Source organism: Balaenoptera acutorostrata, chromosome 6 (assembly GCF_949987535.1).
Source record: "Balaenoptera acutorostrata chromosome 6, mBalAcu1.1, whole genome shotgun sequence".
NCBI classification, from domain to species: Eukaryota; Metazoa; Chordata; class Mammalia; order Artiodactyla; family Balaenopteridae; genus Balaenoptera; species Balaenoptera acutorostrata.
The window spans coordinates 119,448,233-119,463,955 of NC_080069.1; the positions used below are offsets into that span (position 1 = coordinate 119,448,233).

General features: G+C 40.1%; 1 protein-coding gene across 2 annotated transcripts in view; it reads left to right on the forward strand.

Annotated features, from left to right (window-relative positions):
• Nucleotides 1-15,723, forward strand: part of GPR107 (G protein-coupled receptor 107) — a 76,369-nt gene that overhangs the window by 7,367 nt on the left and 53,279 nt on the right. For both annotated transcript variants that reach the window (XM_007194501.3, XM_007194502.3), the window contains exons 2-6: nucleotides 11,725-11,847; nucleotides 12,156-12,206; nucleotides 12,458-12,537; nucleotides 13,645-13,784; nucleotides 15,376-15,413. In XM_007194501.3, coding sequence (XP_007194563.1) covers nucleotides 11,725-11,847; nucleotides 12,156-12,206; nucleotides 12,458-12,537; nucleotides 13,645-13,784; nucleotides 15,376-15,413 — 432 coding nt within the window. The remainder of the gene's footprint in view (nucleotides 1-11,724; nucleotides 11,848-12,155; nucleotides 12,207-12,457; nucleotides 12,538-13,644; nucleotides 13,785-15,375; nucleotides 15,414-15,723) is intronic.

Genomic DNA, 15,723 nt, shown 5'->3' on the forward strand with positions numbered 1-15,723 from the left:
AAATATTCTTAGATGTAAAAGGAAAACACCAAACTATTATTATTAGTTTATACCTGAGTGGTAAGGTTGTAGCTACTTTTCTGTACTTTTTCAATTTCATTTTCTGTGAGCATGTGCAAGTTTTATAATTCAAAATAAATGATATTAAAATAAAACAGAGATTAGAGGGAAATCTCCAAATTCTGAATAGTTTTCACAAGGTGGTGAAACAGTAGTGACTCGGGGGCATGGGAGAACTTTGATTCTTTTTTCCCTAATATAGTTGTCTTTTTTTTTTTTTGGCCACAGCATGTGGGATCTTAGTTCCCCGACCAAGGATCGAACCCGTGCCCCCTGCGGTGGAAGCACAGAGTCCTATCCACTGGACCGCCAGGAAATTCCCCGTTTATAATTTTTAAAAATTAAATTTGATTACAAAAACTATCCTATTCACTCTGGAAGTCAAATAAAAATGATTTTTTTGAATACAGTACTTCATTTTCAGAGGCATAGTTTACAGAAAACCCAAAATTTTTTTGCTTGGATAAAGTGTAGATTAGAACAACAGAAGTTACAATTACCTTTCGTAAGACATTTGAGGGAGTCAAATAGTATTTAGTATATGACAAGTAAGTTTGCTTTTTGGTGACGTAAGAGCTTTTCTGTTACGAGTCCTAGTCCTTGCTGTTCCCCATCCCCTTAGTTGGATTCCTCCGAGTTAACCACTGGTTCCATTTGGTGTGTCCCTTCCCCATTAAGGTCTTCATATACACATTTCCCACACGTATGTTTCTTTCTTTTCTTTTTTTGGTGTAATCACTTTATAACATCTAAGTCAGGTCAGGGTGTGTGCAGAGCTCTTCGATGACTTCTAAGCCGATGTCCAGCCGTCCTGGCCTCTTGCACTCCTCCGTCCACAGAGCACAGGTTCACCTGAGGGTGGCACTCCTGGGTGCCGAGGCCCAAGTGCCCTTCCTCTTGATGCCTGCAGGCTGATGGCCAGCTCCTCTCGGTCCCTGCTCAAAGATGCCTTCCCAGGGCAGCTTCCTCTGAGCAGCCTCGCTTGGGTGGCAGTCCTGCACGCCCTCCTCCTCTCCCTTCCCTGCTGTATTTCTCTGCGGCGCTCATCACCATTGAGCAGACCGTGTCTTATACTGTTTATTTGTTCTTATCTGTCTGTCTCTCCTAGAATGTAAGCTCAGCGAGAGAGGCCTTTTTGTTCATTTTTTCAGTGTTTTGTTCTCAAAACCTAGAGCAGTGCCCGTAGGTACTCAATAAATACTTGTTGAATGAATGAACTTTTTCATTTATTAGTTGTGGACATTTAAAAAATGTTAGTATATATATGGGTGTACTTCCTTCTATTTAACTACTACAGTAATATTCATTGTAAGAGGGACTCACCATTTCTAAAAATCATTCTTTTGTTGATGGAAGTTTATAGTGTATTTTTACTGCTTGATTTTAGCTGTTATAAACCAAGCTGCTATGAATATTCTTGTCATATATCTTTGTGTATTTCTGTGGGGTAGATTCCTAGGAAAGGTACCAAATAGCCCTCTATAAAGGTTTTATCAATTTGCACTCCAGCAGTAGAGTATGAGCATGTTCAGAGTGTTCAGTTACCCACATACTCCACAGCACGTTATGTCTTAGCTTGTGCCAACCTGATACGGAAGAGGTGACATCTTGTTTTAAGCTGACTGTTGGTGAGGTTCAGGATCTCAGCATGTTTATTAGCCCCCTGCTGTCTTTTAATTTCAGATCTCTGTAGACCAGAAATTTTAGGAAAACTTATTTCAGTAAGAATATACTTTTCAGTGTATATATGTTCTTAAATGCTGGTAAAGCGTTTGTGGTGGGAAAAATAAAGTTGCATGCAAACAGAAAACATGAAGAAGAGAAAAAAAATTGCACCCATAATTAAGACCCAAAACTTCACTTTTTTAAAAATAAATTTATTTATTTAATTTATTTTTATTTTTGGCTGTGTTGTGTCTTCATTACTGCGCATGGGCTTTCTCTAGTTGCGGCGAGCGGGAGCTACTCTTTGTTGTAGTGCGCGGGCTTCTCATTGCGGTGGCTTCTCGTTGCAGAGCACGGGCTCTAGGCGCATGGACTTCAGTAGTTGTGGCACGCGAGCTCAGTAGTTGTGGCTTGCAGGCTCTAGAGCGCAGGCTCAGTAGTTGTGGCACATGGGCTTAGTTGCTCCGCAGCATGTGGGATCTTCCCGGACCAGGGCTCAAACCCGTGTCCCCTGCATTGGCAGGTGGATTCTTAACCATTGCGTCACTAGGGAAGCCCCAAAACTTCACATTTTAAATAAACTTTTTGGGTAAATTTTTGGCTTAGAATTTCAACAATCTTAAAGTTTTAATTTTACAAAGTAGTTTATTGCAAATAAGAACAAACCTTTCAGGGGACTTCCTTGGTGGTCCAGTGGGTAAGACTCCGCACTCCCAATGCAGGGGGTCCAGGCTGGATCCCTGGTTGGGGAACTAGATCCCGCATGCATGCTGCAACTAGGATCCGGTGTGCTGCAACTAAGACCCGGCACAGCATGCATGCATGCATGCATAAATAAATAAATAAACAAATATATTTATTTATTTACCAAAAAAAAACTTTCAGAATAATCTGAAATAATCCAGAATAATCTGATGCTGCATTTTTTTCTGAGATCCTCTATGATAAATTAAGTATACATTAATTCAGATGGCCTCATCATCAAACTAATGCTTATTTCTTTGTTTGAACTAGTACTTTTGAGATTATAACTGTGGGCCAATTATGTTTCCACCAACTTCAGATAATATAAATCTACTAAGGAAGGCCAGGAAAAAATATAAGTTTTTACAAAAATCAACCATATAAATATGTACCTGGGAACAGTCCTGTATTTTGTTTATGTTCTGGTAACCTTGACTTCTCATGAGTGAACAAATTCATTTAATTAACTTGATAAGCAGTTTACTGTGATTAGGAATATAACTTGTTTTTAAGGTTATTTTTTTATTCCTCCCCTATATGGGGAGGAATGTAAGGGAACAAAATTGACCACAAGTTGATGGCTTGAAATTTTCTATAATAAAAAAGTTTTAAAACAAACAAAAGACATACCGTTTATTTGGTTGTAAAAAGTATTAATTTTCTTTTTTGGCCGCACCACGCGGCATGTGGGAGCTTAGTTCCCCGACCAGGGATTGAACCCGCATCTCCTGCATTGGAAGGCAGATTCTTTACCACTGGACCACCAGGGAAGTCCCTGTAAAAAGTATGAGATGGATAAGAGCACAGGTTTGGGTTTTAAACAAACCTGAGTTAGAATACCAGCTTTGCCAGCTACTAACATTACGATTTTTTTTTTTTTTTAATTTTCATAAGAGATAAATAGACTGACACCAAGCATTGTACATGGATGACCACAACAAAAGCAACAATGATTGCAATCACCAAACATGAAACACACTCATACTATGTCATAATATTGACATTCAGTCCAGTAATCCTCCACTGTAACAGTTCCTTTACTTTGCAGTGAAAATTGATTTGTATATTCTTTGCCTCTGAGTCCTTGTGGGATTTTTTTTTTTTAATTCAGACAGAAAGTCACAAAAATTATACTCATCCTCATCAGTTCACTCATTACGATTTTAAGCAAGTTTTACCACTCTGAGCCTCATCTGTAAAATGGGCATAACAACACCTGCCTCACAATGTTGTAATAAGAGTGAATGGTGATAGATAGAGTTCTTCCTAGCACAGTACAAGGTCAAATGTTTGCGATCTCTGTGATCCTTGGAGAAACAGACAAACCTTACTGCTGGTTCAGTGCTGATGGAAATGATTGAGTGGGCTTTGAAAATGTAATTAAATCTTCATTGCTTGTGTCAGATATTGTCATCTTCACCCCGCTTTGGCAACTCCTTGCCTTGCCTCCTTTTACTTTGTCACTCTGCCATCAAGACACTGACATTGCTGCCTCTTACCTGGGAGAGTATCTGGAGGGACAGATGTGAGTGCTGAGGCTTCTCTCTTCCCCTCTCACACCCCATCCCCAGATGTTGCCTGTAGCACTCTGGCTGTAGCACTTACAGTGGGCGGGATGTTCATCCCAGGGCCCCCAGATTTCTGGCTTCCTTGTGGTAGAAGGAGAGGTTTCCTTGTTCCTGGACAGTTAGGCCTGGCTGTTGGAGATTTTTTTTGAGACTGAGTGTTTATCACTTCTTGGGCCTCAGCCATTAGGGGTGTTTTGTAAATATTGGTTTATTTACATTGAATTAAATCAAAGTTGAATGAGTGGTTAGAATGTTTGACCTTCCTGGTTACTTTCAATCTCAAAGTTTGTGTCTCTATGATTTGTATAGTGAAATACAGTTTACAAAGTCACTTCCATACGTATCTTATTTGATATGGTGACATGATAGCTTAAAATGGAGTGTCAGAGGTTAGATTAGGTGAGGGTCCTGCAGTTATTACTGGCAAATGGTAATACTTAGAAATAACGATTGATTTTTTTTTTTTTTTGTAATTACAGATTAACATATGGTCTTTGTTAGAAATTTAGGAAATATAGAAAAGTATGAAGAAAAAATTGCTACCCACCATCCCACTGGTACTAACCTTTTCATGGTTTGATGAATTTCTTTCAAATCCTTTATAAATAATAGTAAATATATATACCTTTTAATTTTTTGAAACAAATTTAGCTCTTACTGTATATAGTTTGATTCTGTTCTTTGCATTTAATATTTTTTCTAGCTTTATTGAGGTATAATTGACAAATAAAAATTGTATGTATTTAAGACATACAATGTATGTGTATGTTTGTGAATAGTTAAGATTTACTCTCTTAGCAGATTTCAAGTATACAGTATTGTTTTTTTTAAATAAATTTATTTATTTATTTATTTTTGGCTGCGTTGGGTCTTTGTTGCTGCGCGCGGGCTTTCTCTAGTTGCGGTGAGTGGGGGCTACTCTTCGTTGTGGTGCACGGGCCTCTCATTGCGGTGGCTTATCTTGTTGTGGAGCACAGGCCCTAGAGCGCGTGGGCTTCAGTAATCGTGGCACACGGGCTCAGTAATTGTGGCTCGTGGGCTTAGTTGCTCCGTGACACGTGGGATCTTCCTGGACCAGGGCTCGAACCCGTGTCCCCTGCATTGGCAGGCGGATTCTTAACCACTGCGCCACTAGGGAAACCCCAAGTATACAGTATAGTTAACTGTAGTCACCACGTTGTGCATTAAATCTGCAGAACTTACTCATCCTGCGTATCTGAAACTTTGTACCCTTTGACCAACATCTTTCCATTTCCCTCTGCCCCCAGCCTTGGTAACCACCGTTCTGCTCTTTGCTTCTTAGAATTCAACTTTTTTAGGTTCCACATATAAGTGAGACTGTGCAGTATTTGTCTTTGTGTGTCTGGCTTATTTAACTTAGCGTAATATCTTCCAGGTTCATCTGTGTTGTTGCAAATGACAAGGTTTCCTTCTTTTTTAAGGCTGAAAAATAGTCCATACATGAACACACATTTTCTTTATCCATTTATCTGCTGACAGCTACTCAGATTGTTTCCATATCTTGGCTATTGTGAATAATGTTACAGCTATCTCTTCAAGATAGTGATTTTACTTCCTTTGGATTTATACCCAGAAGTGGGATTGCTGGATCATATAGAGTTGTGGTTTTTTTTTTGGCCGCACCCGCGTCTTATGGGATCTTAGTTCCCTGACCAGGGATTGAACGCGGGCCACGGCACTGAAAGCAGTGAGTCCTAACCACTGGACTGCCAGGGAATTCCCTAGAGTTCTAATTTTAATTTTTTGAGGAACCTTCATACTGTTTTCCATAATGACTGGTCTAATTTACACTCCCACCAACAGTGTACAAGAGTTCCCTTGTCTCCACTCCCTCATCAACACTTGTTGTCTTTTGACTTTTTGATAATAGCCATTCTAGCATGTGTGAGGTGATATTTCATTGTGGCTTTAATTTACATTTCCCTGATGATTAGTGATATTGAGCACCTTTTATGTCTTTTGAGAAATGTCTATTCAGATCCTTTATCCTTTTTTTAAAAAAATTATTTATTTATTTTTGGCTGTGTTGTGTCTTCGTTACTGCGTGCGGGCTTTCTCTAGTTGTGGCGAGTGGGCTTCTCATTGTCGTGGCTTCTCTTGTTGCGGAGCACGGGCTCTAGGCGCGCAGGCTTCAGTAGTTGTGGCACGCGAGCTTCAGTAGTTGTGACTCACAGGCTCTAGAGCTCAGGCTCAGTAGTTGTGGCGCATGGGCTTAGTTGCTCTGCGGCATATGGGATCTTCCCGGGCCAGGGCTTGAACCCGTGTGCCCTGCATTGGCAGTCAGATTCTTAAGCACTGCGCCACCAGGGAAGCCCCCTTTATCCATTGTTAAATCAGGATATTTATTTTCTTGCTATTGAGTTGTTTGAGTTCCCTGTGTATTTTGGATATTAACCCCTTATCAGATACATGGTTTGCAAATATTTTTCCTCATTCCTTAGGTTGTCTCTTCACTCTGTTGATTGTTTTCTTTGCTGTGCGGAAGCTTTTTTGTTTGATGCAGTCGCATTTGTCTATTTTTCTTTTGTTGCCTGTGCTTTTGGTTTCTATCCAAAAAGTTATTGCCCAGACCATTGTTAAGAAGCTGTTTTCCTATGTTTTCTTGTAGTAGTTTTACAGCTTCAGGTCTTACATTTAAGTCATTAATCCATTTTGAGCTGATTTTTATATATGGTGTGAGAAAAGAGTCCAGTTTCAGTCTTCTGCATTTGGATATACAGTTTTCCCAACACCATTTATTGAAGAGACTATCCTTTCCCCACTGTGTGTTCTTGGCACCTTTGTCAAAGATCAGTTGAACATAAATGAGTGGATTTATTTCTGGGCTCTATTTCTGTTCCATTGGTCTATATGTCTTTATGCTAGTACCATAGTATTTTGATTACTATAACTTTGTAAGACATTTTGAAATCAGTCAGTGTGTTGCCTTCAGCTTTGTTCTTGTTACTCAAGATTGCTTTAAGGTCTTTTGTGGTACCATGTGAATTTAGGATTGTTCTATTTCTGTGAAAACTGCCACTGGAATTTTGATAGGGATTACATTGAATGATATGGATAGAATGGACATTTTAACAATGTTAATTCTTCCAATCCATGAGTACAGCTTATCTCTCCATTTATTTGTGTCTTCTTTAATTTCTTTCATCAGTGTTTTTGTCATTTTCAGTGTATAGTTCTTTCTTCTCTTTGGTAAAATTTATTCCTAAGTTTTTTTTTTAATGTTTATTTACTTATTTATTATTTATTTTGGCTGCACTGGGTCTTAGTTGCAGCATGCAGGATCTTCGTTGTGGCATGCAGGATCTTTAGTTGTGGCGTGTGGACTTCTTAGTTGCAGCATGTGAACTTTTGGTTGCGGCATGCATGCAGGATCTAGTTCCCCAACCAGGGATCAAACCTGGGCCCCCTGCATTGGGAGTGCAGAGTCTTACCCGCTGGACCACCAGGGAAGTCCCTGTTGTTTTTTTATGCTATTGAAAATAGAATTGTTTTCTTTATTTCTCTTTCAGATATTTCGTTATTGTATCAGAAATGCCACTAATTTTTGTATGTTGATTTTGTCTTGCAACTTTACTGTATTTGTTTATTAGGTTTTTAAAAATATTTTATTTATTTATTTATTTGGTTGTGCCAGGTCTTAGTTGCGGCTGGTGGGCTCCTTAGTTGTGGCATGGGAACTCTTTTTTTTTTTTAATACAGTAATCACTGAAGAGAAAGTTACATATTAAATATTTATTTATTTATTTATTTATTTTTGGCTGTGTTGGGTCTTCGTTTCCGTGCAAGGGCTTTCTCTGGTTGCGGCAAGCGGGGGCCACTCTTCATCGTGGTGCGCGGGCCTCTCACTATCGCGGCCTCTCTTATTGCGGAGCACAGGCTCCAGACGCGCAGGCTCAGTAGTTGTGGCTCACGGACCTAGTTGCTCCGCAGCATGTGGGATCTTCCCAGACCAGGGCTCGAACCCGTGTCCCCTGCATTGGCAGGCAGATTCTCAACCACTGCGCCACCAGGGAAGCCCCCGGCATGGGAACTCTTAGTTGCGGCATGCTTGTGGGGTCTAGTTCCCTGACCAGGGTTTGAACCTGAGCCCCCTGCATTGGAAGGGCGGAGTCTTAACCACTGCCCCACCAGGGAAGTCCCATGAATTTATTAGTTTTAATAGTTTCTTGGAGGAGTCTTTAGTGTTTTCTATATATAAGATCATGTCGTCTCTGAATAGAAACAATTTTACTTTTCCCTTTCCGATTTGGATACCTGTTATTTCTTTTTCTTGTCTGATTGCTCTGGGTAGAACTTCTAGTACTGTGTTGAATGGTGAGAGTAGGCATCCTTGCCTTGTTTCTGATCTTAGGGGGAAAGTTTACATCTTTTCAATGCTGAGTATGATGTTAGCTATGGACTTGTCATATTACAGCCTGTATCATGCTGAGGTACATTCCTTCCATACCTAATCTGTTGAGTATCTTTATCATGAAAGGGTGTTGTATTTGTCAAATGCCTTTTCTGCATTTACTGAGATAATCGTAGGATTTTTTCCTTCACTTTGTTAATGTGGTGTATCACATTTATTGATTTACATATGTTGAACCATCCTTGCATCCCAGGGATAAATTTTACTTGATCATGGTGTATGAGCCTTTTTTTTTTTTTTTTGTGCCTTTTAATGGGCTGTTGAATTTGGTTTGCTAGTATTTTGTTGAGGATTTTTGCATCTTTGTTCATCAGGGATATTGGCTTGTAATTTTCTTTTCTTGTAGTGTCCTTATAGGCTTGGTATCAGGATGATTCTGGCCTTGTAGAATAAGTTTGGAAGTGTTTCCTCCTCTTCAGTTTTTTGGAAGAGTTTGAGAAACACTGGTGTTAATTTTTCCTTAACTGTTTGAACACTGATTCAGTCTCATTCAGATTTTCTGTTTCTTCAGATTGAGTCTTGATAAGTTATATGTTTCTAGGAATTTGTCCATTTCTTCTAGGTACTCCAACCTGCATTTAATATTATATTGTTATTACTTTCCAATATTAGGGGATAGTGGTGTGAAAATGGCTTTCATGTCAGATCTGTGTTGAAATCCCAGCTTTACCACTTAGAGTCTCCATAGTCTTGGGTAGCGTTTCATCTCTGAACTTGTGTCTTCATCCCTGTCATGGGGATACTGCTTTTAACCACACTGGGCTGAGTGAGGATTAGACATCATAGGAAAGCCCTTGGCACATAACCCAGTTCTTGGTAAGTGCTGGAAACAGGGAGTTGTGATGCTGTTGTGATTGTTTAAAATATTCTTCAAAAACATGTTTTTAATGGCATTGTATTATCAAGTAAAATGCTATATAAAAGTGAAAAAAAACCAGTAAAGGAATATAGAGTTTGTTTGGAAAAAAAATCACTGTTACAAGGTTGCAATTGAAACATTTTCCCCCAAAAACCTAGAAAATAGACATTGTAGTGGACTACGTGAATATAAAAATCGATTAACAGGCTTCCATTTTTGCTACACAGCATCTAAATGCAGGATAAATTAGAACAAACATACTTTCAAAATTTAAACTTATTGAAGTATAATATACATGCTAAAGAAAATACTCATTGTAAGCGTACAACTCAATGAATTTCCACTGTGTAAGAACACTTGTGCAACCAGCAACAATGTTACCAAGCATTTCCAGAAGCTCCTTAAGGCCGCATTCCCCAAGTGACTGGAAAGTATCTCCCTCCCAAGAATAACCAACCACCATCCTGACCTCTATTGCCTTAGCATATTTCCCCCTACATTTGAATTTGAATTTGTTATACCTATGGGGAATATGGCTTATTTTGCTTAGTGTTATGTCTGTGAGATCCCTCCACATTGCGTGGGGCAGGAATTTTTTCATTTTCCTTCATTGTCCCTCTGTAGCCCTTCTCATCTGTGGATTTTGCCAGAGTATTAAGCCCTAATGTCCAAAGTGATCCATCATATGTAGCTGAATTAATTTCTGTCCCGTGAGTCTAGGATGGTAGTAGCCTTGTAACACCTTCGGGAGAACTGAGAAGATGCCCACTCAAATCATGTTCTCTGGAGGTTCATCTCTCGTAGAGTCCCAGGAAAGACTGGGAGCTTTAGCTTTTCTGGTTTTTGTGGTCAAGCAGCTCTCCAGTGTCTTCTAGCAGATGACTTCTGGAAGATAACAGTTAAGTTATCTTATCTGGCTTTTTTTTTCTCCCTGGGAGTGCTGGTTTGCTGCAAGCTCCTCCATCCCACCTGGAAGTGGAAGTCTAGCAAATGCATAGCTGGGTTCCGAGAAAGAGAAGGGGAAGTCCCAGGGCCAGATAAAGGGGAGAGGGAGAGAAGGAGCTGAAGCCCCAGTGGCAAAATAACACAAGCCAGGGCTGCCCCAAGGCATAGAAATTTGGACCCAGAGCCTTGGATTTTGAGCAGCTGGTGAGGGGGAGCAGGAGCCAAAGCCCTAGACCCAGGCCAGGAGGGGCGCTGGAACTGTGTCCCTCTCCCCAGCTCATAATAGCAGACTCTCAAGAGCTCTCTATGTTCGTTGAGTGAGAGAGTGGGCTCGGAAATAAAACCCTCCTAACGGCAGTAAAACGTGTCTTAGCTATGGGAGGAATCAGTTTGATTTTTCTGCTGAAGATCTGATCCTTAGCCTCTCATCATAGGCGTTTGGTGTTTGCAATTAGACTACCTCTGAAGTCCAGGAGCTCCAAGTCTAGAGATAAAAAGTTACCCCTCACACAAAGAAACCAATTGCTAGGAAAGTCAGCAGAGATGACCAAGAGCAGAATTAGGGGTCTCAGAGCTGCTCAGTGTGTTGTAAGATAGCTATATTTAAAATGAAAGAAACAACGGATAGAGTTTTAAAATATGAGCAAGAAACAAACACTACCATTAATGACTATGCAGATTTGAGGAAGAACCAAATCCGAGTTTTAGAAAAGTACTTAGCATAATGTCTTGCATTTAGGAGCTACTTAGTAACTGTGAACGTTTGGGCAAATAATTTTCAATATAAAACTCATGACTTTACACAGTGTGAAGCGTCTTTGTGGAACCTCAACTTTAGAAGTTTTCACGAATACCATTGTTCCGTTGGCCCTAAAATTTGTTGACTGAGTTGACTTTGGAATCGCCATTTTGAGATAGTTTCAAGTAACGTTCAGATATTCCTGTTGTCCTGCAGTGTGAGGAGCTGGTCACACTGAAACGCCTAAGAAGGTTTATATAAATGAGTGTATTCTTGGAGCGGCTCTGGCCTCTTCTCCATCCCTCCATGCCCCCCTCCCCCGCCTCCATGTTTTGAGTGCCTACTGGATGCCAGGCCTTGTACTTGAAGGAAGCATGGGAGGATGACTAAAACACTGTTCCTCCTTCCCTGGAATCCACATTCCACAGGCCATCGAGTCTGCCCCCGGGTCCCTTACAAATACACTGGAATGAATCGAATCTATTGTGTGTTTCCTTCTGCAAAATTGTTGCTATATTATGAGTTTCTGATGAGTCTTCTTCAGCTTTTGGAGCAAGAAAAGGTCCCACAGCTGTCTATATTACTGAATATATAGAAACATTGGTTAGGTAGCAGGGAACTAGATAGCCATAGTTTTCCAAGCAAATGAATAGGTTAACTAATCAAGTTAACTTCTCCATGTTACTAATTCCACCACTGCAAATCCTTTTAGGATGATGTGAGGCATAAGGTTCATCTGAACACCTTTGGATTCTTCAAGAATGGGTACATGATGGTGAATGTCAGTAGCCTTTCAGTGAATGAGCCTGAAGGAACCACAGACAAGGACGCAGCTGTAAGTGCCTTTCCAGGAGATCTTTTCTGTTGCTTAGGTGAAAGCTTCACCCCATACTTAAATGTGAAGTATCAAAATATAGAGACCATTAAACTTGTGAGCGGGCGTCAGATAGTTTTATTCTTAACAGTTAAGTTGTAATTCTTGAATAATTTTAGTAGTAACTGATCCTTCTTACAAAATGAATGCTAAGAAAACCAAGAGGTGGCCAGGCCAAAAGAGTCACCTTTCTGCTCTTGGAGTAATGAAGGTATGGGCGCCCGGACATCATGTGGTTATTTACTTCCATTGTTTTTACCTCCTCTTAGATTGCATTCAGCCTAGACCGCACAAAGAATGATGGATTTTCTTCTTATCTGGTGAGCATCAAATGCATGACCTGATCACTCCCTTCACTTGAACCCAAGACACTGGGTGGAAACACCCTGCTTCCATCAGTGCTGTTGTCTTGAGGTGGTAGCAGCTTTGACTTCCAAGCATCTCTGAGCACCCACAGTTGTGTTATTTGAACGGAGTCTGGGCCACTTACTTGCTTTGTTCCTGAAAACGTTTTGTTCTTACTCTAGTGTGAATGAATAAGGTGGTGTGTAATTGGGTCTTCCTTTCTCAGGATGAAGATGTGAATTACTGTATTTTAAAGAAACAGTCTGCCTCTGTCACCCTTCTAATCCTAGACATCTCCAGAAGTGAGTAAGTAATTCTACTGATCCTTCAGTTCAATCCTAGAGTAAAGTTAGGGGGAATTTGGTAGTTAAGTTACCATTTATTGTCTGCCACATGCCAAATATTTTGCTGAGTGCTGGAGATTAAAAACAAGATGAGGAAGACAGAGGTCCAGTCCTGGAGGAGCTTCTAGATGGATGAGGGAGACAGAAGAGCAATACAAACGATCACAGCAAACTAGAGAAGTAGTAGAGCAGAGAGACTGAGGATTGCAGAAGAGAAGGGAAGGCTTCAGAGAAGTGTTGGTGCAACCACCCTTCTCACGAATAGACTTTACAGATGAATAAGAAAGGGAGGAGCGTTTTAGGCAAAGGGAACGTGATGTACAAAGGCGGAGTGGTGTGAGATAGCATGATGTACAAAGGCGGAGTGGTGTGAGATAGCATGATGTACAAAGGCAGAGTGGTGTGAGATAGCGTGGTGTGTTCAGTGAGGTGAGTGCACTGTCTGCATCCAGCTAAGGGGACGAGGGGAAGGCTCCTCCCCGTTCAGTGCTAGACGTGCTCCCCTTGGCACACGTGGCGGTGTCAGCTGAGGCTGTGTGTCCACTCAGGCGTGGAAACTTGCTGGTGCCTCCTCAGGCGGGATGGGGCAAACACGATCACGGTCTGGTAAGCAGGGAGAAGGGGGGAGATGCATATTAGGTGGGCTGCTAATAATGCTCACTGCCCCTCATGCGGTCCCCAAGGCTTCACTTTAACATCTTATTGGGGTTTTTTTTTTACCTCTTATTCCTTTTCCCTCGTACACCAATTTGTTGAACACATTGCACATACTTAGGAGGGAATGTGTACCTCAGAATTGTATGGTTGCTACGAACTTAAGCTTTAGAGTGAGACTGCCCAGGTCCTCGCCCAGCTGCTCACTAGCTTACTGCTCTTGGGCAGGTTCTTTAACCTTTCTGAGCTTTCATTTCAGCATCTGTAAAATGCAGATAATAGAATCTGCATCATAGGACATCATGGGACTGCATGAGATGATGGATTTAGAGCTGGAAACAACACCTAACTTATAACACTTAATGGCCATAAGCATTACTTTGAACTCTTTTTCTTCTGTCTTGTTTGAATATAGAGTGCGAATAAGATCTCCACCAGAAGCTGGTACCCAGTTACCAAAGATCATCTTCAGCAAGAATGAGAAAGTCCTTGGTCAGAACCAGGAGCCTGGTGTTAACGCTGTTTCAGCAGGCAGCCAGACTCAGAAAAAACAAGGTAAACTGTGAGGTAGAAACTAGCATTTTCTTCACTACCCTGATTTGTAGATTCTTTTTTGTTCCTAAGTAAAAACAAATAGGATCTTAGCATTATTTTATTTTTGAGGTGATATAAAAATATGTAACAAAGAAAAATGTGGAAAAGATGGGAGAAGAAAAGTCATTTCTCCATACTCCCTGTGTTAGAATTTTAGTAATTTATGTTTCCTTCTAAACTTGTTTCCTAAGTCTAGAGTGTTTGATTTTTAAAACTCATACACATGTTTATAATTTTATAAGCATCCCTGTTCACTCAACTTTAAGTTATTTCATACTTATCAGATATCCCATTAAATGGATACTGTAATTTGCTCAGCCTTTCCCCGTAAAGAGACATGTTTCTACTTTGATGCTATTATATTAAAACATTGTTACATCAGACATTGTTATTTGTAGATTTTTTTCATATGTAGAACTTTCTTTAGGATGGGTTCCCAGAATTGGAATTTCTGGCTCAAAGGATATGAATACTTTTGAGAATATTGATACATATTTTCATTCCTTTCCACATGAGTTGTGTGAATTTATACTCCTGTTGGGAAATATATAAGAATAGTGCCCACGTCACCATGTCCTAGACAATACTGGGTTTTTGGTTTTGTTTTGTTTCGTTTTTTAAATTCTAAAGTGAAAGGCAAAAAGGTATTCTTGATTTTGAAGTCACTCTTATTACTGAGGCTGCTCTTTTCCTCCATATGTTGATTAACCAATTTATATTTATCACCTCTTTCATTAACCGTTAGGTTTATCGAATAATTTATGAGTGTTTTAAAGATAACTATTTATTGTATTATTTATGTGGTTTTTTCTCAGTTTGTCAAAATTCTAACCCAGCTGAAAAGATGTGCAGAAATGTTACATTTGTGTGATGGTGTAGTTTCACGTACGTGCACCATCTCCTTGTCCAGGCTCCTCAGGCTCACATAACCATTCCCTGGGCAGAAAATCTTCTTTTCCTTCTTTTTATTCTGAAACTCTCTCCCTTCCTGCAGGGAGTTTGAGATGCTGTCTTCCTCATGAAGAGAGTCTTAAGTAAAAATAAGACACAGATGCCCTCTCTGTTCATTGAAAGATGTCATTAGCAATTTCTACACTCCTTGCCGTGGAAATAAAAATAGTATGCTTTATGCTAATGTTATTTCCTATTTTTCTGTGTATATAAATAAATCTCATATATTATATATATATGTATTTTAAACAATGATCTGTTTTCAAACGTAATTACTTAGAAGATAAGGAAGTCATTCCACGTGGTGTCTCTGACAGTGACATGCACTAGGTTATTTAGAGATGATTTCCCTCGTCTGTACTGAGCATTATCATTTATTAGATTGCATTTATAATAGAACAGGTTGCCATTTGCGGCTTCTACAGCTCAGGAGTGTTTGGGGTTCTAAGCAGATGGCATTTCACAAGATGGCACGTGGCCTCACCGTTTTGATTGTTTGCATTATTTGATATTAGACGAGCTAGAGTCTCATAAAATGATACTGTAATATACATATGAGCTGAATCATGCAATAATAGCTCTTAAATGGTTCTGCTTCTAGACAGTGGAAAGTCTGAAAGAAGTACAGTGGATTCAAAGGTAAGAAATAACCTGACTTACGCTCTCAGCTTTCCTGGGTGTGTATGTATGTCTGTGTATGTGTGTGCGTATAGGAATGTATATACATATGTATATATGTACACACACAGGTGTGCACACATACATCTGCATGCCTGATCTACAGGGGGTTGCCTTCTGTTTGGGGAGATAACTTAGGCACTCGGAAACAATTTCAAAGTAAGACTGAGTGCTGAGCTATACAGCACTTACATGATAGAGGCTCAGATAGTGAGGGGAGAGGGAAGTGGGCTCTCGGAGAGCCCTTTGGAGGGAGGCGTCACCAGGGCTT